At 44.0% G+C, this 23397-nt stretch overlaps 1 protein-coding gene across 1 annotated transcript in view; it reads left to right on the forward strand.

Annotated features, from left to right (window-relative positions):
- kdrl (kinase insert domain receptor like) overlaps positions 1-23397 on the forward strand; it is a 259302-nt gene that overhangs the window by 184685 nt on the left and 51220 nt on the right. The window contains exons 14-18 of the mRNA XM_085999532.1: positions 12823-12969; positions 17287-17418; positions 18217-18323; positions 20054-20189; positions 22130-22234. Of these exons, the coding sequence (XP_085855658.1) occupies positions 12823-12969; positions 17287-17418; positions 18217-18323; positions 20054-20189; positions 22130-22234 (627 nt within the window). The remainder of the gene's footprint in view (positions 1-12822; positions 12970-17286; positions 17419-18216; positions 18324-20053; positions 20190-22129; positions 22235-23397) is intronic.

Raw genomic sequence — 23397 nt, forward strand, 5'->3', positions numbered from 1 at the left:
TCCACAATGACTGTGCGGTGGTCACTGCTACCAATGCTGTCCTGGACAGATGTGTCTGCATCGGGTAGATTGGTGAGGACGAGGTCAAGTAGGTTTTTCCCTCTTGTTGGTTCACACCACCTGCCACAGGCCCAGACTGGCAGTTGTGTCCTTCAGGATTCGGCCAGCTCGGTTAGTAGTGGTGCTACCGAGCCACTCTTGGTGATGGACATTGAAGTCCCCCACCCAGAGTACACTCTGTGCCCTTGCTACTCTCAGTGCTTTTCCAAGTGGTGTTCAACATGGAGGAGTACTGATTCATCAGCTGAGGGAGGGCTGTCGATGATAAGCAGCAGGAGGTTTCTTTGCCCATGCTTGACCTGAAGCCATGAGACTTCATGGGGTCCGGAGTCAATGTTGAGGACGCCCAGGGCCACTCCTTCCCAACTGTATACCACTGTGCCACCACCCCTGGTGGGTCTGTCCTGCCGGTGGGACAGGACATACCCAGGGATGGTGATGGAGGATTTCGGGACATTGGCTGAAAGGTATGATTCTGTGAGTATGACTATGTCAGGCTGTTACTTGACTATTCTGTGGGACAGCTCTCCCAATTTTGGCACAAGTCCCCAGATGCTGGTGAGGAGGACTTTGCAGGGTTGACTGGGCTGGATGTGCCATTGCCATGTCTGCAGCCAGTGCCGAGGTCGATGCCGGGTGGTCCGTCCGGTTTCATTCTTATTATTTTGTTTCATAGCAGTTAGTTACAACTGAGTGGCTTGCTAGGCCATTTCAGAGGGCAGTTAAGTTTAAATGGACTGTTTGTTTTTATTTTGCCCCAATTAAGAAAATGTTAAAACTTCCCCCGTGAATTGGCTGCTTATGCTTTTAGTGGCTGTGCCATACCAACCAAGAAGGTCTCAGGTTTGATCCCTGGTCTGTCCTGAGTTAGCCGATCTCAGCTGAGTCAGAGGTAGAGAGCCCATAACTTGCATGAGTGACTGTAGATAAGGGAAAGGGTAAATGGTCACAGGTTCCTGAATTTGATCCAGAAGCCCATGCTGGAGATACATATGTGGCTGTCAAATATGGAAAGAGCTGAATTGAGCTGTGATTCACCTTGCAGTTGAATAGTTTACAGACACTATGGGCTCGATTTTCAGTGTGCCGTGGAGTCAGGTTTGGAGGCGTGCGGGGGGTTAAAATCCCAAAATCGGGGGTCCCGACCCCATCCCGCCCCAAACCCACCTCCATGCCAATTTCAAAGGAGGCGGGTACCCGCCCCGCACTGGGACCCGCCTACCCGAGACGGGAAGGGATTAGTGCCAATTAACTGCCTGTTAACAGTTAGTTAACAGGCAGTTTTTAGCCTAATCCCTATTTTTAAGCTTGAACTGTGGGATTCCCGACGGCGCCAAACCACGCCAAGTTGGAGGAGTCGGGCCGTCGGGTTGGAGGGGTCGAGATGTCAGTGTTCAGTTGAGTGATGTATGCATGAGTGCAAACGTAAGTGTGTTTGGTGTGTCTAAAGTGATTAAATAAGTTTTACATACATTTTCTTACCTTTTCAGCCTTCCTTCCTTTAGGTTCGGGGAGCCCCTCATCTCACCGGCACAGAAAGCAGAATGGCTGCGATCTGTCAAAAGTGACAGCCTGCAGCTTTCTGTGTAGGAGAGATTTCTAACTGAGTCTGTGGAGAAGGACTCATGTTAGAAGTAAGACTGTCAGTGTTTGACAGCTTCAAACAGCTGTGAAACACTGATATTTCATCTGTCAAAACCTCTTGACAGATGAAATTTCAGTCTGTGACGTCACCTGTTGCCGGGTGGCCCTTAATTGGCCTGCTGAGCCCACTGGGCGGGCTCAACAAGGTCAATCAAGTTAAAATCACGTGGATTGGCTGCATCTCGATGGAGGTGGAGCTACAACCCCGAAAGTTGTAGTCCCGCCTCCTTCCCGACTTCTGAATGAAAATCCAGCCCTATATCTGTCTAGTCTCGCACATGAAGAATGGCCTTTTGGGTGAGATATCTGAAATTTACCATCCCCTGTGGAGCGCTATCCCAGCAAAGAGTGAACATCTTCAATGGAGGGGAACAGTAGGGGAGAAAAATGGTGGAAAAAGGTTGAAACTAAATGAAGGAAGATGTTGTTCATTATTTAACTCTTTAGATTATAGGGTTATTCCATATCATACCTGAACATAACGCCACCCACTACATCCAACATTGCACAGTTACTGAAATGAATACTTGGTACTTTTTAATTTTTGTGTTCATCAAGAATATAAATGCTGGGGAATTGGAATGCTTTCTATTTCAGGCACCGGTATCAGCATCAAAGACTCCCAGGTTAGGTGTCACATGACCAGATGCAAAATAAAACTCTTCCGCTGAAGCAACATGCCTCGGCCCCAACTTCAGAAGGACACACCTTATTTCACCAGTGTGACATTTTTCTGTTTTCCACACCAGCCATCTTGTGACATCCCTGAATGAGATTGCCAATAATTTCCAAATTAAGGACAGTTCTCTACTGTAGGCCCACTAAGAACTGGATTGAGACTGCCCAAACTCGTTTCACAAAGGACCTGTACAGCAGATAGAGGTGACTTTCATCCATAGTGTGGGCTGGACTTCAAACCTGAAGTGAAAGGATTGGTTCCTACCTACTGCACCATCCAATTTCCATAACTGGCTTATATTATTATCTTCAACTTAGCTTCTTTTTAATATACATACAATTACATTTCATAACCGCTAAAACATTTTGAGGCTTTATTTTGAGGGGAGATGGAATAGCATAGTTATAATATATTATGCTATTAGTACGTTAGCATAACTGACCAAAAGGTCACTAAAGTGTTACATAGAATTACATAGGAATTGCAACACAGAAACAGGGTGTTCGGCATAGCCAGTCCATGTTGGTGTTTATCCTCTACATGAGCAGTAGTCCTAATCCCATGTGCCCGCTCTGTTCCCATATCTCTTTATTTCCCCTTTCTTCAACTATCAACATAACCGATCCTTAAATGTTAACACAGGCCAGGAATTTCCTTGGAGCTGCTCCCACTCTGCTGCTATAACGTCACTGGAAATGCAGAGGGAAACCCTGTTTTTGCACATAAATGGCGTTCCTGCCATAAATGGCGTTCCTGCCACACCTCCAGTGAAGTTACGGCAGCGGAGTGGGAGCAGCTCCAAGGAAATTCCCAGCCATGGTCTCTGCTTGGTTCACTATCTCTGTTAGTGCTTACCACAGTCTCACAAGACTCTTCTGTTCTCTGACCTAAATCTCTTACATTTAACCGTAGAACTACGTCCCCTCATTCTAGACCTCTCTGTCACTGAAAACAATCTGTTTCTATCTATCCATCCCTTCATAATTGTAACCAGCTCTATCAAATCATCCTGTAATCTCCTAATGAAAACAGCTCCAATATTATTGATATAGTTTTACAGCTGTTCAAGAATAACTATGTTTAATGGTCCAGGGATACTACAGCTTTTATGTCAATGTGATTAAATTTTCATATTGCATCAATGCCAAAACGGCAGCATAACTGGAGAGTGAATTCTGGTGACACATCGAATTCTGGCAAACAATGCGAGATGACTTCAAGGAGCTAGCCTTATTACGTTTCAGCTGTATTACATTATTTTTAAGTTATCATTAATTTTGACCATGGAGCACACATTAAGGGTATGGTAGTGTAGTGGTTATGTCATCTGAGCTAGTTAATCCAAAGAGTTGTGACTAATAATGCAATGTCAAATCCTACCATGGATGTTTAAGAATTTGAATTCAGTTTAAAAAAAAAAAAAAAAAGCTGGTATCAGTTAAAAAGTTACTATGAAGCTGACAAATTGTCATAAAAACCCAACCCAACGATGCTGTAGAATAGAATTATAGAATAGTACAGCACAGAAGGAGCCCCTTCAGCCCATCGAGTCTCTTTTGAAGAGAAATCTAGTTAGTCCCACGCCCCCGCTCTTTCCCCATATCCCTGCATTTTTTTCTCCAATTCCCTTTTGAAGTCTGTACCTATCTGTATCCATCACCCTATCAGGCAGTGCTTTCCAAATCCTAACCACTTGTTGCATAAAACACTAGTCCACATGTCGCCTCTGGTTCTTTTGCCAATCACGTTCAATCCTCTCGTTATCAGCCCTTCAGTCATTGGAAACAGTTTCTCTTTATTTACTTATTTATTTAGGGAAGGAAACCTGCCACCCTTACCCGGTCTGGCCTATATGTGACTCCAGTCCCACACCAACATGCGTGACTCTTAACTGCCCTCTGAAGTCACAAGTCACTCAGTTGTGTCAAACTCAGGGCAACTAGGGATGAACAATAAATGCTGGCTTTCCCAGCAACACTCACATCCCAAGAATGAATAAAGGAAAAAACATACTTAGGTTTTAGGTTGAATTTGCATTGAGTGATTATGCCAGTTCTGACAAAAGGTCATCGACCTGAAACATTATATGAGTGATTATGCTTATTCAGAAGCATTTCCTTACAAGAGCTCAGCTTTAGTAGACAATTATGCACTCCTCTGGTAGATTTGCATGCTCTGCCCTATCCACATTAATTTTAGGCCAAAAGATTAGTTTAAGCATTTTTCTTATTCATTCACGGGATGTGGACATCACTGGCAAGGCCAGCATTTATTGTGCAACCCTAAATGCCCTTGATAAAGGTGGTGATGAGCCGCCTTCTTGAACCGCTGCAGTCCTTGTGGTGAAGGTACTCCGACGGTGCTGTTAGGGAGGGAGTTCGAGTATTTTGACCCAGCAACGATGAAGGAATGGCGATACATTTCTAAGTCAGGATGGTGTGTGACTTGGAGGGGAACTTGGAGGCGGTGGTGTTCCCATGTGTCGGCTGCCCTTGTCCTTCTAGGAGGTAGAGGTCACAGGTTTGGGAGGTGCTGTCAAGGAAGCCTTGGCGAGTTGCTGCAGTGCAGTGGCGGGAGTGAATGTTTAAAGTGATGGATGAGGTGCCAATCAAATGGAGTGCTTTGTCCTGGATGGTGTTGAGATTCTTGAGTGTTGTTGGAGCTGCACTCATCCAGGCAAGTGGAGAGTATTCCATCACACTCTTAACTTGTGCCCTGTAGATAGTGGCAAGGCTTTGGGAAGTCAGGAGGTGAGTCACTCGCCACAGAATACTCAACTTCTGACCTGCTCTTGTAACCACAGTATTTCTGTGGCTGGTCCAGTTAAGTTTCTGGTCAATGGTGACCCCCCAGGATTTAATGGTGAGGGTTTTGGCGATGGTAATCCTGTTGAATGCCATGGGGAGGTGGCTAGATTCTGTCTTGTTGGATATGGTCATTGCCTAGCACTTGTGTGGCACGAATGTTACTTGCCACTATCAGCCCCAGCCTGAATGTTGTCCAGGTTTTGCTGCATGTGGGCATGGACTGCTTCATTATCTGAGGAGTTTGCTATGGAACTGAACACACTGCAATTATCAGCGAACATCCCCACTTCTGACCTTATTATGGAGGGTAGGTCATTGATGAAGCAGCTGAAGATGGTTGGGTCTTGGACACTGCCCTGAGGAACTCCTGCAGTGATGTCCTGGGGCGGATTAGCCTCCAACAATGACAGCCATCTTCCTTTGTGCTAGGTATGACTCCAGCCAGTGGAAATGTTTTCCCCTGATTCTCATTGACTTCAATTTTACTCAGGCTCCTTGATGCCACACTCAGTAAAATGCTGCATGGACGTCACTCTCACCTCACCTATAGAATTCAGCTCCTTTGTCCATGTTTGGACCAAGGCTGTAATGAGGTCAGGAGCCGAGTGGTCTTGGCGGAACCCAAACTGAGCATTGGTGAGCGGTTTATTGGTGAGTAAGTGCTGCTTGATAGCACTGTCGATGACACCTTCCCTCACTTTGCTGATGATTGAGAGTAGACTGATGGGGCGGTAATTGGCCGGATTGGATTTGTCCTGCTTTTTGTGGACAGGACATACCTGGGCAGTTTTCCACATTGCTGGATAGATGCCAGTGCTGTAGATGTACTGGAACAGTGTGGCTAGAGGCGCGGCTAGTTCTGGAGCACAAGTCTTCAGCATTACAGCCGGAATGTTGTTGGAGCCCATAGCCTTTGCTGTATCCAGTGCGCTCAGCTGTTTCTTGATATCACATGGAGTGAATCGAATTGGCTGAAGACTGGCTTCTGTGATGGTGGGGAACTCGGGAGGAGACCGATATGGATCATCCACTTGGCACTTCTGGCTGAAGATGGTTGTAAATGCTTTAGCCTTGTCTTTTGCACTGACGTGCTGGGCTCTGTCATCATTGAGGATAGGGATATTGTTGGAGCCTCCTCCTCCTCCCGTTAGTTGTTTAATGGTCCACCACCATTCACGACTGGATGTGGCAGGACTGCAGAGCTTTGATCTGATCTGTTGATTGTGGGATCGTTTAGCCCTATCTATAGCATGTTGCTTCCACTTTTTAGCATGCATGTAGTCCTGTGTTACAGCTTCCCCAGGTTGGCACTTCATTTTTAGGTATGCCTGGACATACCGAGTCATGACGTTACAGATTGTGGTGGAATACAATTCTGCTGCAGCTGATGGCCCACAGCATCTCATGGATGCCCAGTTTTGAGCTGCTAAATCTGTTCTGAACCCATTTAGCATGGTGGTAGTGCCACCCAACACGATGGAGGCTGTCCTCAGTGTGAAGACGGGACTTTGTCTCCACCTAGTATGAAAAAGGAAACATTCAGCACAGAACAGCCAGCAATAGAGGAATTTCTATTGGTCAAATCTTAAAATATTTGGGCCTACTCACTGTGGGAAGCCTTGTTGCTGGGCTGTAGAGTAGACCCTCTGACAAAAGCCAAGTTCTCATTGTAATGATCAGTAACGTGTCATTCTAGAATGGTACATTAGGTGGAGCTGTACGGTTAGTAGTGGGCTACCCACAAGGCAGTAGTCAAGATGGATGCCTGTACACTAGTCCACATGGCTGAATAAATGACTAGCTCAAGCTAGCTGTTCATAATGAAAACGTCTATTTATTTATGAACATAACATGGTACCAGGATTGGTAATATCTGCTGAATATTGTGAAACGCGACATGGAGAGTTTGAAGCCACCGGAGGGTTTGAAGCTCACGGGGAATGTCGACTGCAATTGGCGGACTTTCAAACAACAATTCAAACTCTACGTTGCTGCCATCGGGTTCGGTATGAAGCCAGATGCAAGGAAAATAGCGTTGCTGCTTATGGTTGCAGGCCCACAGGCGATAGAGGTATTTAATACGTTTGATCAAGAGGAGCACAGAGAAAAGATGGACGATGTGCTAAAGAAGTTTGATACATGGACACAGCAGCAAAATGAGACTTTTGATAGTTTTGTGACCAATCTGAAACTGTAAGCACAGACATGTAATTTCTCTGAACTGAAATCATCCATGATTCGTGACCAGATTGTGTTTGGTATTCATGATAAAAAGGTCAGGGAACGTGTGTTGAGAGAAACTGAACTAACATTGGAGGATGCTGTGAAAATATGCCATGCCAGTGAGCTAGCTCAACAGCACGCAAAGACTTTCAGTGAAATTAATAATAATGCGACTGTAGTGAATGACAGTGCTGCTGTCAGTGCTATGTCCTACGAGGGGAAGAAACATGGGCAGAACAGAAATGCAAAGCAATCGGAGGATGGAACTTTCAATTGTAAATGCTGTGATTACCAGCACCAGTCAAGACAATGCCCAGCGTTTGGGAAAATGTGCTCAAAATGTAATGGAAAGAATCACTTTGCCAAACAATGCTTTTCAAAAGTAAAAACAAAGAAAGGGCAACAAGTCAATGTGATTGAGGACACATTTAAGTGAGACATTTTTCGTAGGAATGGTGTCATGTGACAATATCGAAAAGGATACAGAAAATGTGCAGCCCTCAGGAATGGACAATGCTGAACATAAAGTTAATGCAGTAAAAGAGGAGAAATGGATGATGCCACTGCAGGTAAATGGAGCATTAGTTACATTGAAACTAGACACTGGGGCAAAAGCAAACTTAATCAGTATGAGTGACATTAAAAATATGAAAGAAAAGCCCAAAATATAGAAAAAGTCAGTGCTACTGAAGAACTATAATGGACAGAAAATAGATAGCTTAGGTGTATGCAGACTTAAAGTGACAGTCAAAAGACAAAGTGCATCATCTCATGTTTTCTGTTGTGGCTGAAGGACTTGATTCACTACTAGGTGACAAAGCTTGTGACGACTTAGAACTGGTCAAGAGAGTCTACCGTATAAACTGTGCCATAAGCAGACCAGATGACTCAGTGGATTCTGTAGTGAGTAATTTCCAGAATGTGTTCAAAGGATTTGGAGTTCTACCATTTACTTACAAGATCCAGCTAAAGGAGGATGCTCAGCCAGTGGTACATGCTCCACGGAGAGTTCCAGCACCCCTGTGTGACCGGCTCAAGAAAGAACTGGACAGAATGACCACACTAGGAGTCATCAGGAAAGTCGAAGAGCCAACAGACTGGGTTAACTCCATGGTATGTGTAAAGAAAAAGAACAATGATCTAAGAGTATGCATGGATCCAAAGGACTTAAATGCAAACATAAAACGTGACACTACCAGATTCCCAAGCGAGAAGAAATCACCAGTGAAATGTCAGGTGCCAGATACTTCACAAAGCTCGATGCCTCACAAGGATTTTGGCAACTAAAACTGGATGAAGAAAGCACAAAATACTGTACCTTCAACACACCATTTGGCAGGTATTGTTTCCTCAGAATGCCTTTCAGGATAATATCTGTATCTGAAATCTTTCATAGAGCGATGGAACACATAATTGAAGGTCTGGAAGGAGTTCAGGTCTATATTGATGACATCATCTGGGGCTCCACACTGAAAGAACACAATGAGAGACTGACTAAAGTGCTACAGAGCATATGCTGGAATGGACTGAAGCTCGACAAAGCCAAGTGTCAGTTTGGCGTCCAGGAAGTCACTTTCCTAGGAGATAATCTATCTGGTAAAGGAATAGAGCCAGATATGGAAAAAGTAAACGCCATACTCAACATGCCCTGACCCACTGACAAAAAAGGAGTGCTACGCATCATGGGGATGATAAACTTCATTGGAAAGTTCATTCCTAACTTGTCAGCCAAGACAGCCTGTCTGCGAGACCTGCTACATAAAACAAATGAGTTTGCATGGACAGAAAGACATGAACAAGAGTGGATGAACCTCAAAACAGTGCTGACAACCACACCTGTACTCGCCTTCTTTGACCCAACAAAGAGAATCAAAGTGTCAACGGATGCATCAAAAGATGGCCTAGGCGTGGTCTTGCTACAAGCAGAGGGTGAAGATTGGAAGCCTGTTGCCTATGCCTCCAGGTCTATGACTGATTCTGAGTGTCAATGCGCCCAGATTGAAAAGGAATGTCTAGGCTTGGTAGTTGGACTAGAAAAGTTCCATGGCTACATATATGGACTTCCCACCTTCACAGTTGAGACAGACCACTGCCCACTGGTTGCCATCATAAAAAAAACCTGAATGAGATGTCTCCAAGGATTCAACGACTCATGATGAAGCTGCAAAGATATGACTTGGAACTGATCTACACACCAGGCAAACACATAGTGTTAGCAGATGCACTATCCCGAGCACCCACAATGAGTCATGTGAGCTCTACTGAGGAAGACGTGGATGTTCATGTGAGTATGGTCACTGCTGTGCTGCCCGTGTCAGGCACAAAATCAAAGCAAATAGCAGAAGAAACAGTAAAAGATACAGTGTTACAAACAGTAATAGAGAACATTCATCATGGTTGGCCAAAAGGTTCCTGTCCAAAGTACTATCACATCAGGTCAGAGTTAAGTGTCGCAAGTGGACTATTACTAAAACAGAACAGAATAGTCATTCCACAGGCTCTACGTCAAGACATGCTCAAAAGGATTCATGAGGGACACCTCGGAATTGAAAAATGCAAAAGGAGAGCAAGAGACACTGTTTATTGGCCTGGCATAAATAAGGACATTGAGAACATGATAGGCATATGTGAGACATGTCAGAAACACCAAAACAAACAAGCAAAGGAACCAATGATAGTAGCTGACTTACCAACAGCACCATGGCAAAAGGTTGGTATGGACCTCTTTCATTTGAATGGTAAAGACTATCTAATAGTGATTGACTACTATTCTAACTATCCTCAGATGGCGCTGCTCTCAAGCACATCAGCAAGCAGTGTCATAATGCATGTTAAATCCATCTTCGCCAGACATGGAATTCCCAGGATTGCCGTTAGCGACAATGGTCCGTGCTTCAACTGTAAGGAGTGGCAACAGTTTGCAGCACATTGACTTTCAACACATCACATCCAGTCCTCTGTATGCTCAGTCGAATGGTAAGGCAGAGAAAGGTGTTCAAGTTCTCAAACAGCTACTGAAGAAAGCAACAGAAAGCAAGTCTGATCCTTATCTCGCCCTGCTGAGCTACCGAGCCTCCCCTTTAGACTGTGGTTCTTCACCTGCTGAACTCCTAATGGGTCGCAAGTTGCGCACCACGCTATCCTGCTGTGCAAAAGAAAAGCAGAGTAAGGAACTAAGACAGAGACTTCAACTGTTAAAGCTGAAACAGAAATCATACTATGACAAGTCATCCAAAACTCTGAAACCATTGACAAGGGATGATGTTGTCAGGATTGAGGATCCAAATGCATGGAACAGTAAAGCTACAGTTCTTGAGGAAGTAGGACCAAGGTCATACACCGTTAGAACTGAGGAAGGACAGATTCTCAGGAGGAACCGCCGTTCCCTCCTGAGAACACAAGAAACTATCCAAGAGCAAATCGATGACAATGCCGCAACTGAATCTTGTGACTCACCACCAGAACAATCTAACACAAACACACGTACAGGCTCTCATGAAAGCACATCAGACTTACCTGTGCTGAGAAGATCCACACATGAAGTAAAAAAGCCTGATAGACTTAATCTTTGAGCACAAAGAAAACTATAATAAAAGAATGAAAAGCTTAGAGTTCATAAAGTAAAGCTTTGAAAATGTGTTGACTGTTGTGAAGATGTTTATGTCGTTATGATTGATTGATATTGATTTTGTTTAACCTCTAAGGAAGGGGGATGTAATGATCAGTAACATGTCATTCTAGAATGGTACACTAGGTGGAGCTGTATGTTTAGTAGTGGGCTACCCACAAGGCAGTAGTCAAGATGGATGCCTGTACACTAGTCCACATGGCTGAATAAATGACTAGCTCAAGCTAGCTGTTCATAATGAAAACATTATTTATTTATGAACATAGCACGGTGGCATAGTGGTTAGCACTGTTGCCTCACAGCGCCAGGGACCCGGGTTCAAATCCGGCCTCGGGTGACTGTCTGTGTGGAGTTTGCACATTCTCCCCGTGTTTGCGTGGGTTTCCTCCGGGTGCTCCGGTTTCCTCCCACAGTCCAAAGATGTGCGGGTTAGGTTGATTGGCTATGATAAATTGACCTAGTGTTAGGGGGATTAAATACGTGGGGTTACGGGGATAGGGTGGGATATGTGTTGATGTAGAGGTTACGGGGATCGGGTGGGATATGTGTCGGTGCAGGCTCGATGGGCCGAAATGGCCTCTATCTGCACTGTGGGGTTTCTGTGATTCTGTGATTCTGTGATAACACTCATCTCTTTGAACAGTTATATACATACACCCACATAAGGCTGGTGAACTTCCACAAAGGATGAGTCACTGGTTTCCTGGAATGGTGAGGTCGCCTATTCAGACATTTTTACACCCACAGTATGTTTTACTGTTCCTCCGAGTTAACTGTTCCTCCATTGACCTTGGCCCTTCATTTGGCTGAAACATTGAACCAGCATACTAGAAACAATATAAACATTTTATAATTTTGAAAATTAGTGAATGACAAGGTTGAGGGGGAGTAATTTCCACTTCCTTCTGGTAATGGTGTGCTCTTTATAAATATTTCGATCTGCTTATCCCATTGTGTGGATGCATCTCCACCAGCACTGTAAAAAGCAAACTGTAAAATCAATTATCATTAATTTTTCCATCCTTTCTGTTTTTTTCTTTTGCATAATCCTGTTCTCCTATTGTTTAAAATAATAGGGGTGATTCTGTGATCCAAATACAATGGGGAACTGTTCTCCCCAGAAGTGTGGGTCAGAAAGTTAGCATTCAATTGTAACAAAAAATACATTTAAAAAAAGACTCCTCAACAAAAGTGTCGGATCACAGAATCAAGCAGTGGACATGCGAGAATTGACATCCCTATCCCTCTTCGAGCTAAGCGGGGGAATGATCAGCTAGGGTTCCTATTCCTGATCTCTATTCAAATACTCTTGCTGGAAAGTGCGCATATGTGGAACTCAATTCAGGATCGCAATGCCCTCCATAGTCCAATATTTTGAGGAGACTAACTCTCTAGGCCCACATTTGGAGAATAGTCTTTTGGGAGAGCTGCTGGAAGAGGACGTTCCCCCATGAAACCATACCCGGCAAGTGTCGTACGAACACACGAAAGTGATAGGCAGGAATAGACCAGCTGGTCCATCAAGCCTGCCCCACACTCATGATGCCTAGAGCATCATGACTAGACGCTTCCTACCACACCCCCAACCTCCTGCCTCACACCTCACAGCCATGTAATCTCCTGAGAGAGGCAAAAAAAACCAGGTCCAATAAGCGGGAATAACCCCTCTTCCATCTCCTCAGGCTATCGAAACCAGTCCTTCAGGAGAGGGAAAGGAGGTGAGAATTAGAAAAAATAATAAATAAACAAAAAAAAATGTTGTATTTTCTCTCTCATTGCAGCTAAGACCATCCCAGTTCTGCAGAAGAACCTGATGAACCTGGAGGTCAACAGCAGCAGTACGGTGATCCTGAACTGCAATGTCAGTGGGCGACCCCCTCCCAGCATCTCCTGGTACAAAAATGAGCAACAGGTTCTCCCAGCTTCAGGTGCGTTATGTGATATTTACTATTTCTGCTATGTTTTTTGAACAAGGTGGTGAAGATAGTAGATGGTCATGCCAGTTAGTCCGAGAGGTAATGTTCTCTCTTAGGGGGAGAAATTGGGTGAGTAGTGCCACTTGTTAGCGCCTAAAGAGGCAGGCAATGGCTGTAGCGCCACTGGCTGTGCCTCCCGCGATATTGAGTTGGGGCGATAATGGTGGCGTTAGCCTTTTGCGCTGCGCTGCCACCGATGACGTCATCGGTGTGCGCAGTGCCCCATTCGCGCCCCGTTCACGATATTTGGTTGCGAACGCCGCATCTGCGCCATTCGCTACCCGCGCCCAGTTCACGGGGCCTTACTGTGCCGGCAGCAGCACAAGTTAAGGTGGAGGTGCGGGGCGGCCGCCTTTTTCATCGGCCGCCTGCCAGCACCTCCGTCCCCGGCCTCCTGACCAACCCCCGCGGCATTGCCGGCTGTTTCCCGAGAGCCCAGCACTTCTCCTCGGTGCCGGGCTCTTTAGCCGGCATTCGCGATCGGGGATTGTGCTGTTGCAGGCCCCTCCCCCTTAACAATGGGAGGAAGGCCTGCAGTACCGCAGCGTGCCGTGCCGCAGCGTGTGGCGCTGCGGCACGTTGCGCTGCGATATTCAGTTTCAACGCCCTAAGAGGGACGCGGAGCGCCTCGAGCCTCACCCCGTGTCCCTCGAGGGGCAATGAAACTGAATATCTGACGATCGCTGAAGACTCGAACGCTGCGCTAAATCCTGTGCTCAGGCGAACTTGGCGCTAGTTTGGCGCCTCAACCCAATTTCTAGGCCTTAGTCTTTTCAAATATGCTCATATCCTGTACTCTGGACCTGGGTTTCTCAATTTAAAAAAAATTAAACTCCAAAATATCAAAAGGAGATTTCAAAGCTCCTTTTTTTAGGATAGATTTACTTGTATCTCTAAACAGTATTAACTGTTAACAATTTTTTATTATCTCCAGCTTTTGTCCATCTGGAAATGGTATTTAAAGCATGTGGGGCAGCTTTCAAGAGAATAACTGCCCTCTCACATGTGGAACATGTAGACAAAATTTCTTGGCAAACCTTTTGAGGGTTTATAGTTCAGAAACTTGTCTTATTGGTGATGGTTTATATTCTAATGTCATGTTCACCATGAACTTTGACAAACATTCCCATGTATCTACATAACAATAGTCACTGTATTCATGCTGCACGAAGAACTTTGAAATGTTTTGATGTGAAAGTTGCTATACAAATGCAAGTATTATTCAAGGTATTTTTACTCAATTTCAATGCATACTAGCAAGAGATATCACATTCTGTTTATATTATTGTTTCAATGTGCACAAAAATTTAGACTCTGAAAATGTTCTATCATTCCCTGTGCCGCCTTCTTGTTCACTTTATTCCCATCGATCAATTTTTATCAATTTCCACTTTCTGTATTTTCTTCATTTTTTGTCTAAACTTCTAGCTGTATTTTTATTTATCTGTCTGTGTACAATAACATCTAGAGGGCGAATTGGTGTGGTTACTATGAGTAGCAGCATTGCAAACCTGTTTACAGAGTCACTGCACAAAGCAAACACAACACATTACTCTCCAAATAAATTGTATATAAAGTATATAAATTGCACCTTCGTGCCGATTTTTATGCCTTCGAGCATGCAGCTTATAAACCAATCTGCTTTATAGGCAACCATAAAATAAGGAGTGCAACTTATGCACCAGATTTAACGGTGTTTGCCTTAAAACAAATGCAATTCGCTTTTGTAAACCAAAATGTTATGAATCTGTGTACTGAGCCATACTGATCAGGAGGGCCTCAGATTAATTCCCCAGTCTGTACCAAGTTCTCTGATTTCAGCCAAAGTTGCAGTAGGGATGCAATCATTTGTCTCAGCAGCCCTTGTTTAAAGAAAGGAACAATCAGCCAGGGTCCCTGTGCTTGATGGCGCTCCAGTGACTACTGCTGGATAGTGTGCATGCTTGGAAGTCAGGTGGGAACTCGGATCAGGCTGAGCTATGAGGACATCCATAGTTAAATTGCTTGCCGACACTCACTGTAAAGGCTTGAACATAAAAAGAATTACCAGCAACCATGGAACTGTAATGCAGTGTGAATCAGTGCATTTGGGAGAGGAGGAGAGAAAACTGGGGGGGAGGGGAGGGGATGGAAAGCTGTGCAATCAATGCCAAGCATTGTTTGAATACTGTTGGCATTCTATCCATGTCCAGGAAAGCTTAAAAAAAAGATTTTATTTGAAGACAATAAATGTGCTCAATATCTGGCACCACCACCAGGGAAGAAGATAAAAACAAACATTTGGATTGCAGACACACCGTTTGATTTTTACATTGACCTCAGCTCTGTCTACCCTTTTCCCTCGTGTAATTTCCTTTTATTTAGCATCTTAATAAGATGCCATGAAAGTGTTATACAGCCTCCACATTGTAATAAATCATGACATAAAAAATGTAAGATGTTTCTTACATCATTGCATTAAAATAAAATCAGAGGAGTGCGTAAAGAGTCTTTGGATTTTCAAAAAGCATTCGATAAGGTGCCACACAAGAGATTGTTGCTCCATGTAGCGGAAATGCAGACATCAGGTGAGAACAGGATCAGAGTTGACTGTGATGTTCCCCTTAGTCTAATACTCACAGCCAAGGTCCACGTATGAATAATGGCCACTTGAGGGAGGCATCGGAAAGTGTATCCCCACAAACAGTCATCAGCATCAGAAAAGGAGGCAAAGGCAGAAATTTTACATAGGATTACATAGGATATACGGCACAGGAACAGGCCATTCGGCCCAACCAGTCCACGCCGGCATTTATGCTCCACTCGAGCCTCCTCCCGTCTTTCCTCATCTAAACCTATCAGCATAACCCTCTATTCCCTTCTCCCTCATATGCTTGTCTAGCCTCCCCTTAAATGCATCTATACTATTCGCTTCAACCACTCGCTGTGGTAGTGAGTTCCACATTCTCGCCACTCTTTGGGTAAAGGAGTTTCTTCTGAATTCCCTATTGGATTTCTTGGTGACTATCTTATATGGATGGCCTCTAGTTATGCTCTTCCCCACAAGTGGAAACATTCTCTTTGTATCCACTCTATCAAAACCTTCATAATTTTAAAGACCTCTATTAGGTCACCCCTCAGACTTTTTTCAAGAGAAAAGAGACCCAGCCTGTTCATCCTTTCCTGATATGTATACCCTCGCATTTCTGGTATCATCCTTGTAAATCTTCTCTGCACCGTCTCCAGTGCCTTGGTAGAAAGAAAGGTACAGATTAAAAAATCAGACTGATCTATGACAGTTCTGAACTACAATTGACACTTGACTGAAACATTATAGGCTACAGTCTAGAAATTACTGTTGTTACTATTACATACAAATACAATGCATTCATATGACATTCCTATACCTGTAATTTTAATTTATATAGCACCTTTAATGTATAAAAATGCACCACAGAGGTGTAAGGGAATAATATGGATGCCAAGCCTAAGAAAACATAAGGAAGGGTAACTAAAAGATTGATAAAAGCAATCGGTTTTAAGAGGGTCTTAAAAGGTAGAGAGGCAGGGTGGTTTAAAAGGGAATTGTGGAGAATGGGACCTAGGCAGCTGAAGGCACAGCTGGCAATGGTGGAGTGAAAGGAACGGGAGATCCAGGAGAGGCTGGAGTCAGAAGAACAGCGAGTTTGCATGGGTTGTAGTGCTGGAGGGGCTTACAGAGGTAGGGAGGGACAAGGTCGTGGAGCAATTTAAACACATGGATGAGAATTTTAAATTGGAGGTGGTCTTTGTGATGGAGGGGGATATGGCATTGGATGCTCAACACGTGGTTGAATATAACACCAAGGTTGTGAACTATGGAGTCATTAACCTATTTAAAATAAAGGAGTTGGTGCCTCTGTTAAAACAGGGGACTGTCATAAGAACGCATGAAGCACTAGTATGCTAATATAGCACTCAGTAACTTCTAGGCTCGTGACTATTGAGAAATTAAAGGTAAAACCTTTTGGGAAATTTTCTGACTTGACTTTCATCTTGACTAGCCAATATAAATAGTGATAGGTGGGCAGAATATCTTTAACAAAGAGCATTATTTATTTATTTATTATTTAGAACCATTCTAACTTAGCTTTTATTTGTACCGTACATAGCCACGGAAACAAATAGCATGACTTTAAACAGGAATGAAGGTTTTATTTTTAACTGTTTAATTGCCACTTTTGCAGACCAACATTGGCAAAACCTCTTTAAATTTAATACCCAGCAATGTGATTTCTTTCCTAAACCCAGGCATCTTTCTGGAATCAGGAAACAAAACTTTGACCATTGAAAGAGTCAAACATGATGACGAAGGAGAATACAAGTGCAAGGCCACTAATGAGAAGGGAACTGTGGAAACCTCAGCATACATCTCTGTTCTCGGTACGGATCTGCTAGAATGTTCTTCCTATTTATGACAGAAACTCTGGGTAGTGGGCCACAGCAGTGAAATGTTCCTCACCCCACCCCGCTCACCATTCTCATTAAAGTGGTGGAAAGAGGGAAGTCATATTTTGCTTCATTGCATAAACACCCGCAGGGGCACACGCAAACACGTGTATGCACACGCACATACTGTACAGACATCCACTTAGCTATCATTTCTCCAAAGCACGCTAGCCTATACCCTAGTATTTATATCGCAATGCTTTCCCTACAATATAGCCACTGTTTTCTGAGCTTCATGGAAAGGTGGTCAAAACCACAAAAATTAATACCAGAATGCAAGTAAAAGACCCCAAATCTCATGTAATAAATACAGAATTTGATGTATTCAGTCGCCATAACCAAATGGCCCATGTTGTAACAGATACCCATTCAGACCAGTTTTACACCATTTATCTTCTCAGTCATTACATACGCAAGTGTTTCTGTCAAGAAGAGGTTTTTTTGGTGCCATGGCAAGCATTGCACTTTGTTTATATTTGCCATGGCAATAGTATACACAATGGTTTAACGAGGCTTAATAGTTATGTATTAAAGCTCCTCTCACAATACGCACATCATCATTCAAAGGCCAGAAACTAACTTAGTTTGATGGCAGTGCTGTGCCACGATATAGGTTTCTCATCACACCAGAGGTGATCTGTCACCATTGATAAATTTCTTTTTGGGGAATATTAAAACCTTTTCCATGAGCAATAATAATTTTTAATGTCTTTTAATGTCTTTCTTTTTTAGGGTCTGAGGAAAAATCCAACTTGGAGCTGATTATCTTGGTCTGTACTGGGGTAGCAGCCACACTCTTCTGGCTTTTACTCACACTTTTTATCCGTAAACTCAAGAAGGTAAGGTTATAAATAATCTTTCTGATTACTAAATTTATGTTGCACCACGGAACAAAGGATCAAAATGTCAGATGAGAAAAAAATGTATAGATTTATGGCACCCTGGAGGCATCACTGCTTCATACCGACTGACTAAAGCACCCGCCCCATTCAGAGTTTACAGTTAACAACACCTGATACATTGCCAGGGCCATTACATACATCACTAGTTTGTTATTGATGTGTGAGCCCTGAGCAGTATTCTGCATAATGTACTTAGTAAAAGTGGAATTGTTCTTATCTCTACTTGTTTTGTCAGTTTTATTAAAGGGTGGAACCTGGTTCCATGGTTTAAACCTAGGTGTCACCATGGTTCAGTGGTAACACACACCTCTGAGTCATAAAGGTCACAGGTTCAAGTCCCACTCCAGAGACTTGAGCATATAATCTAGGCTGACACTCCAGTGCAGTGCTGAGGGAGTGCTGTACTGTTGGAGGTGCCGTCTTTCGGCTGAGACGTTAAACATCTGCCCCCTCAGGTGGATGTAAAAGATCCCATGGCACTATTCAAGGAAAAGCAGGAAGTTCTCCCCAGTGTCCTGGCCAACATTTATCCTTCAACCAACACCTAAAACAGGTTAAATGGTCATTTATTTCATTGCTGTTTGTGGCCAATTGCTGTGTGCAAATTGACTGCCTCGTTCCCTACATTATAACAGTAACAACACTTCAAAAATACTTAATTGGCTGTAAAGCACTGTGGGACATCCTGAGGTTGGGACGGGCGCTAGATAAATGCAAGTTCTCTCTTTCCTTCTATGGTTGCTGGGATCCCTCCGGTACTGCATCTAAATGCTCACTCTTCACGCTTAACCCTAAACAATGACTCCGATATTCTGCTTTGGTGGAGCTGGGTTCATTTCTGGCGAGCCTGACCTTCCAGCCACCACAAGATGTGTCACGACCCTTACAGGATTTGTAGCGTCACAGTCAGCGAAGTACTTTTGGTAGGCTCTGCCAACCTCTACCGGAAGTTCAACTGGACTGAGGAGGCAGGAGATTGGCTGCAGTAAGCCTGCCACTGCATAACATCGCCAGCAGCCCTTGTGCTGCCATTAGAAGACAACTGTTAAAAAACATCTCATTTTTAGAAATCTGATTGCTGGATTAACCCCCATCCCCCACCCCCCCAACAACTAATAGGAATCTCTGAGGTCCATTATTGCCATGGCGCAAGTAATGGAAAATACATCAGATGATATATTTCTGCTATTTGAAAGTCATTACAACATACTAACCCATAAAATGGGTGGAAATATTACTTCCAGCAGAAAATTCTGTCCCTGCCTCTGCCCACTTCAGTTCCACTGTAAAATCAACAAAATATCTGTGTCAGCTGATGTTGACAACCTATTCGACTCTGTGGGAAAATCACATTGACATTCACAGGTGCACACATTTCCAGCAGGACTTACTAGTTTATCAGTGTCAGGAACCCTGGCTAATTTCTTTTAGCCCAAGTCGCCAAGGCCTATTGTGGTGACCCCACCACTAGCCTGACTTAGATTAGCTAATTCAGCACAGGGCACAGGTCAAATTTAGGACTATCTTGATCTTTATGACTCATTAGTATACTAAATGGTGTTTTTACTCACTAAGCCATCGAGAGAGCTATTCAGGCAGTATTTTGATGGTAACAGAAGAATAAGTGCATGGGGATGAACTGACAATGAACCATAATATCTTTGCAGCCAAGCTCTGTGGATGTTAAAGCTGGCTATCTGTCAATCATAATGGATCCAGATGAAGTACCACTGGATGAGCAGTGTGAGCATCTCCCGTATGATAGCAGTAAATGGGAGTTCCCCAGGGACAGACTCAGGCTTGGTAAGTACAGCAGATTTACAGATAGGACACTTTAAGAGGCAATAATATAACTAAAGGCATGAATTAATCTTTTAACCAAACTTGACTTCGTTTTGATGTTGTCTTTGCAATCTGAATTCACTACTTCAAAACATTCACCCAATTATATCAATGGCTGGCTTCGTAGCAGCCTTGGGCCGCGATTTTATCGGCACTGAGTGGGCGGGTTTGAAGGCAGGTTAAAATCATTTTGATTGACTGCGGGTTGCGATCCTGCCGTCAACCCGCCTCCAAACAATTTTCCCAAGTGTCGGGTCCCTGATTTGCGCATGGACCCGACACCTAGTGGCGGGAAGAGGATTAAAGCCAATTACCTGCCTATTAACGGGTAGTTGATAGTAGTTGACAGGCTATTTTTTAATTTTGCCGCTTCTGCCTCGGGTTTCCCAACATTCGGACACCACGCCAGGTAAGTGTGACATGTTGTGAGTCTGCAGTAATGTTTCTGGATTGATGACAGCTGCAGAAGTGGTGTGTGAAGATCCAATGGTGCACTGGTGAGTTTCAGAGGTAAGAAAATGTTGGAAAATTCATTTTTAATGCATTTACAAATTTCTTTAGGTAACAAGTTTTGAAATCCATGTCCAGTGCCACCTCATTGGGAGAACCTCTCTCACCAGTGACAGATCGCTTCTGTCACCTCACCTGCAGCTGCCATCTATTCCAGCCTATGGAAGGAGTCACTGGAGAGTCTGGGTGCAAGAGCTCACCTTTGTACAGTGATTGTCAGTGTTTGCAGCACCTCAATCAGCTGTCAAAAAAAAATTGTGCATAATCCCTTTAAGAAAACCGTCAGATGACGCATCATCAAATGACATTATCTGACCGGCTTCCTCTTAATTGGCCGGCAAGCCCACAGGGCGGGCTTAACAAGGTCAATCAACATAAAATCACGTCTGCGGGCCGGATGTAGTTGGGGGCGGGACTGGAAGCCAGAAACCACCTGACCCACACCCAACCCATCTCCAATGAAAAAATCGCGGCCTTGAAATCTAGACTCAGCTCACCATTTCTTCCTGTAACTCATTCTTTCTCAGAACCTCAAATTGTGCAACTCCTTATGTTCCCCAGCTTTTTCTTCATCCTACAATCTACAAGCTTTTAAAACCCAAGACTACATCACCCAGCCGCTACTCCTTATAGCTCATCTTCCCTCCAAGTATTTTGAAGCTTGGCACTGTCCTGAATCATGGGCCTTGGTCCTTCATCTGGATTTCTCAATAAAAAAAGAACTCTTTCTAGGGCCCAGCCAAATATAGGGGACCCTGTGAACACAGCTCATTATAAACTTAAACAGTACTGCTTGCCAGTTGTGTTACTTGCAATGCACAGGAGGCAGTGACTAGAATTTGAGCGCCCGGAGCGGAGGAAGTACTCAGGACCCCGATTACCAATTTGCGACTGAATTGGTCAGAGTGTACGCTGTACACGCTCCAACCAGTATCAGCTGGCAGCCCAGCTGAAGAGGATCCCAACATTAAGTACCTCTTTATTTTTGTGGTCCTCCACAAAACCAGCCTGGGCCGCTGCCACACCGGCTCCCCCCAAGAGATCGGCCCTTCTTCCACACAATGACCTTCCACCGGCCCATAGGCAACAGCTGCCACGGAACGCTCGATCTCCGGCTATAGCCCGCTGTCCTGGTGCCAATGAGGTTCGGCCCTCAAAATGGCCAACCACCCCAAGTGCCCGCCTCTTTATTGTTTATATTGACTAATAAATGAACCGTTGTCGTGGCTAATCAATTTCAGAAGCTTACCATCATCGTAGGGAGTTCGCTTCTGTTTGCATGTTGCCAGATCTTTCATGTTGAATTGTGTCTTTCTGCTGGTACGAGTTGTGCAGGCTGAGCCAAAAAACCTGCCGTTAACTGAACCCGTTTCTCTTTGTCTAATGCACAGGCAAAACTCTGGGACTTGGTGCATTTGGCAAAGTGGTGGAGGCATCTGCTTTCGGGATCGATAAATCTTCAACCTGCAAAACTGTGGCTGTAAAAATGCTGAAAGGTACTTTTCTGCACCCTCAATAAATATGGAGATGTAACTGTTATTAAAATCAGCTGCCTATGAAGTAGTGTGCAGCCAACCACAGACATTTTCTGTGTGTTTAACTGGTTGTTGTGCTGTTGCAGATTCCAGTCTCACACTGGATCCTTCTCAAATAAGTAATTCACTGACATATATAGGCACAATGCCAATCCATTTTCAGTTAAAATTAAATACAGAGGCCCAACCCGGTATAAAAAGTAATTCCAGAATTTGGAGCTGGGGAAAGAAGGGGACAAAACTCAAGCAACCAAAATTTTGGGGGACACGTCATCCTCTGATCTCACCCCCATCCCCCACCATGGTTGCACCTACAAATAGGTGGCAGGCTTTTTTGTATTATTATTATTGCTATCATTATTAAAGAATTGCTTAATGCTGTTATAGGATTAGTCTTTTGTGCCAGGGATACGAAAGGGGTGAAATTGGACTTGGGCAGGGGTGCAAAACAGGCGGAATTACTTTTGCCGCCCGTTATATCCACACGCCCAATATTCATTTCTGCTGAAGTCAATGGAACTGTTTTAAAGGCGGTGCATATAACAGGCGACCGGTGCAATAGCGCCTGCTTTTCCATGTCCAATTTCACCCCCACAGTTAACATTCTGTTATTTAAAGGCCTTTTGATGGTACATTTCTGGACCATTCAGTTTTTGTTTGTTGCATGAATTATTTTAAACAGAGACATTTCCAAGGGTTCTTTACACTTATGTGACTGTGCTTCAGGATGTTTAGCAATGCTGATAGAACATTGCAAGAGAAATGGTCGAAGGGTGAAAAAAAGGATTCATCAATAAATGATGCCTTGGAAGTTGCCCATTTTTAGAAGCCACTAGCTAAGTAAATGGTTTCTTAAAGTATTTTGTATTAGAAGCAATGTCTGTCCTTATTGATTGCCCAACACTAACCTATTTTCTTTTGCAAAATTTCACCCCTACTCCCCTGAGAACAGCAACTTCTGCTGGTTCCAAGGGAACAGTCATTATGAAATAGCAACTAGGAGCAGGAACCCTGACCACACCTGGAGTACTGTGTACAGTTTTGTTCTCCATACCTAAGGAAGGATATACTTGCCTTAGAGGGGGTGCAATGAAGGTTCACTAGACTGATTCCTGGGTTGAGAG

Source organism: Somniosus microcephalus, chromosome 1, assembly GCF_052327205.1.
Source record: "Somniosus microcephalus isolate GS21.2 chromosome 1, FLI_Smic_1.0, whole genome shotgun sequence".
Taxonomy (NCBI): Eukaryota; Metazoa; Chordata; class Chondrichthyes; order Squaliformes; family Somniosidae; genus Somniosus; species Somniosus microcephalus.